Source organism: Montipora foliosa, chromosome 12, assembly GCF_036669935.1.
Source record: "Montipora foliosa isolate CH-2021 chromosome 12, ASM3666993v2, whole genome shotgun sequence".
Taxonomy (NCBI): domain Eukaryota; kingdom Metazoa; phylum Cnidaria; class Anthozoa; order Scleractinia; family Acroporidae; genus Montipora; species Montipora foliosa.
In genome coordinates, this window is record NC_090880.1 from 33534791 (window position 1) to 33538553 (window position 3763).

The 3763-nt window shown below is 37.7% G+C and overlaps 1 protein-coding gene across 1 annotated transcript in view; it reads left to right on the forward strand.

Annotated features, from left to right (window-relative positions):
* Positions 1 to 3299: 3299 nt before the first annotated feature.
* Positions 3300 to 3763, forward strand: part of LOC137981128 (mucin-like protein) — a 121315-nt gene continuing 120851 nt past the window's right edge. The window contains exon 1 of the mRNA XM_068828473.1: positions 3300 to 3376. Coding sequence (XP_068684574.1) covers positions 3352 to 3376 — 25 coding nt within the window. The 5' untranslated portion in view covers positions 3300 to 3351. The remainder of the gene's footprint in view (positions 3377 to 3763) is intronic.

The following is a 3763-nucleotide window of genomic DNA, read 5'->3' on the forward strand; positions in this document are numbered from 1 at the left end:
CGATGTTTTTCCTGTCTGTATGCCATTATACAGCAATTTTGTGACGGCTGGTGATATACTACTCTTTTTCCCCTTTATAAGTATATCGATTAGGTTCTCACTACATTAAAACTAAATTGAGACCTTAATTCTATATTTGTTTCTAGATGCAATAACAACGTTGTTGATAACAGCAATATTCGGTTCTTACCCAGGTAATGTGCTCGAACTGACTAATGGTTGGAGGATGTTCATCTTGAAATCTTTTGTCGAGGTTGCACTCCGTATCGAACGTGACTACTGGTTGAACAAGGGATTCGCTCGTGGCCTTGCATTGATTCCCGATATTTCCAAACAGTCCCCTCTGAGGTATTGACCAAGTTCCTCAATATCATAACTGGCATTTACTATTCGCTCAAGCTCTTCCACGTTCGTAAGATCTTTCTTGATGTTATTTACTTCGGAGTTGGTCTTATTCGAGTCTGTTCTCTGTTGATGAAGATTTTCGTTGGACTGCTTGATTTGTTTCAAAAGATCGTCATACTTGTCCGAGAAAGGTTGAACTGAGGTTCTTAGTTCGCTAAATTAAGTAGTCAATTTAGAATGAAGCGGTTCGATTTCCTTCTCTAGAACCCTAAGCAATCGTTAACTTAGCGCCGTAAGAGGACAGAGCCCTCTCAAACGTGGCCGGACGCCATAACGACATATGCTAATCCCAATGGCCAAAGACCAATGACTTATTCAATTCAATGTGGACTAACACCCTACTATCTAACACAGAGAACCCCAAAAAGCAATTAAAAAAAGGTTCATTTTTAACGAGAGACGTTTCTTTGTTTTTCATGTAAGATAACCGTGATGAAGAAACAAAAAACCGTTAGCCGTGAAAAGGCAACTTTTCTAACCGTTAGCCGAGAAAGCAATCCCCCCAAAGAGACCCTCTTAAAAGGATAGAATTCAAGGAAAGCTTCCTATTTTGTCCCTTTTATGGGATGAGATTTCCTATTTTTTGGCCACTGTCTTTCCTATTTGTCACTTGACGTATTTCGAAAATTGCTGCGAAGAGCAACAACTCGTCGCGAAAGTAACACGATTATAACAAATGGGCATTGGAAACACGTTTTGTCACAACAATTCTCGTTCTTAGTAATACAGCTGACGAGCTTCTCAGAAAACCATTTGTATGTTGTTTCCCCGGGGGGGGGGGGGGGGACTCTCATATAAAAAGGGATGGGATGCTCGTCGGACATTTTAAATTAAACCCCTAAAGGAAAACAATCTGGGTGTGGCCCAGGCCTTTTTTGACCCCTAAAAGAGGCCTTTTTTCAGGTCATAAGAATCAGTAGAGTAAATAAGAAAAATTATAAATATACAGAGAAAATATATACTTTTATATTTCTTCGCCCAGGGGTTGTTTGTCTGTTGTTATTGTCAATAATTGGTTCTGATTTTGAGATTTAAAAGTAGGACTGTTAACCTACATTTACGGATTTACATCATTTACTTTTAAATGTAATAAAACTGTGATCATAAAAGTTTGTTTGTTTTGTTTGTTTATGCTCATATAATCACGTATTCCAAAAGATATTTCTAAAATGCATGTTTGCACTTGATTGAATGGTGGCTATGGCTGTACTTCAAAAATATGAAAAATATAAAATCACAATAAAGAAGATCTTACTGGAGTCCTGCCTCGAGTCTTGGCATTGACATTAGTTTATGTCTTAAATTCCAATAAAGAAATAACTGTGGAGGTCCGCTCTTAATCTTGGCTAAAAATATATATTTAATTCATTTATTTATTGCCTTACTACCAGACATCTTAACGCCTACGTTCTTATTTGTCTAGTTACATATCCTCTATGGAGAAAGTTTTTACGAGAAAAAGTCAAACGATATCCTGGACGTTAGCTTGCACAGAAGGCCTTTTCTGATTGACGTTCGTTGAAAGGACGCCACATCAGTTGGAAGCGAAGCGAGGAGAAAATTGGAACTAGAGGAGTATTTTTAAAACCCATCGTCCTGTCCCCATGAAACAACTTTTTAGCGCGCCCCGGCGCTGTTTAAGTTTTTTTTTTTCGACCAAGTAGGTAGCATATATTAAAACGAAGGATCTCATTCAAGCCTTTACTCAAATACTTCTAATGGCAGGCTACGTGGACGTGACGTGAAAATTTGGATTGCATGCTTTTAGCGTCTGTAAAAGAAAAAACAGTCAACCACATGCTCTTGAAAACGACTCATCCTTGACTCATCCTTGTCTCATCCTACGCGCCAATACCGAGTTAACTTGTAATTTGATAAATTCATATAATTTTCTAAACAGAAAATTGTCTCCTTTGAAGAGAAATCTTTTGAAACTGTACCTCATTGCACCGAGAATTTCGCAGCTTGCCCAAACATGAACTGATACGGAGGTTTAAGGAAACTAAAAGAAAAGAAATGGAAACCGCGCCTACGTAACATTTCCAAGCGTTCTGGGTTCCATACAGACTTATTGAAATGTTAATAATATTTTCTATCTGACTGCTTTTTGAAACGCTTGATGTGGCAAACAGAAACAGAAAGTATATCTTTCTGCCGCTTCCAAAAGGCGTAAAAGAACGTTCCAAAGGGGAAAAAAATCATCTCTCGCCGTCGCGAAACGGAGCCCCATCAACCAGGATGTTTCAAAAGCTCTTGACGTCAACACTGTTACTGATAGCGAGTTTCAGGTCATCAGCAATGAATTGGAACAATGCCACAAATATAAAAGACCATGTGTTTGAAATTTTCAGACAAACCAAATCAACCTGATTATATAAAAAAATATATCACAGCAACCGAACTGCAAAAAGAGTTTCACAAAAGAAAAATTCCAGTCTACATGGCCGCCAAATAAACGTTCGTTTTGAAAACAAATAATAAATAAATAAATTAAAATTAAAAAAAAACGAAAAAAAGTGACGGACGTCAGTTTATATTGAATTCCTTCTTCCTGTGGCTTTACACGAGACGTGATTTCGAAATCATTTAAGTCCTGATCTTAGGCTGCAAAGTTGGGAACATAGTTAATAGATGTAGGCTGGTTATGAAACTCGACAAGTTTCTTTGTTTTTGTTCGCTTTTTTGGCCTTGGCCCTGCACAAAACCCGACAAAGACACGCTTTCTTCGGCAGGATAACCAATCAAAAGCTTCGACTAATTTATTCGAAATTAACTTGCTAACGAAAAACAAAAGATTTTGCAGGGTCTCGGTCGGTTCAACATCTAATTGCGACTGTATTGTTCCTGCTTTTGAAATTCCCAGGGTTTCATAACCAGTCCCTAGATTAACTATGGTTGGGAACAAGTAATCTTCTGAGGATACATGTTCTAGCTTACTGAGTTACCATGAAGTTGTGTCTGTTAGTATGTGGTAAGTGCATAGTAAATAATACTGTAAATAACGAAAAGGAGCCAGCAATGATCTAAATTTAAGAAGCATACGTAAAAAGATTTCTTCGAACCGAATTACGGGAAGCTCTGTGGACGGGGTTGAATTTTTTGAAACTTGTCGTTGGAACTTGTAACCAATTAGGTCCGTATTCGTGTTAGAGAAAACTTCCGGCCGGGGAACAGAAAACAACTCCATCACTCTTCGGTTGACTCTTCTTTATTCTGCGACTGCCTCTTTCGTAAGAACCACAGAAGCAACAACCACATCAAGATAATTTGCAAGTTAGTCGTCTAGGTAGTTAGTTATCTTATTTGTTATATAGAATTAACTTTTTATTATAATTAGTTATTAATTAGTTGGATCGAA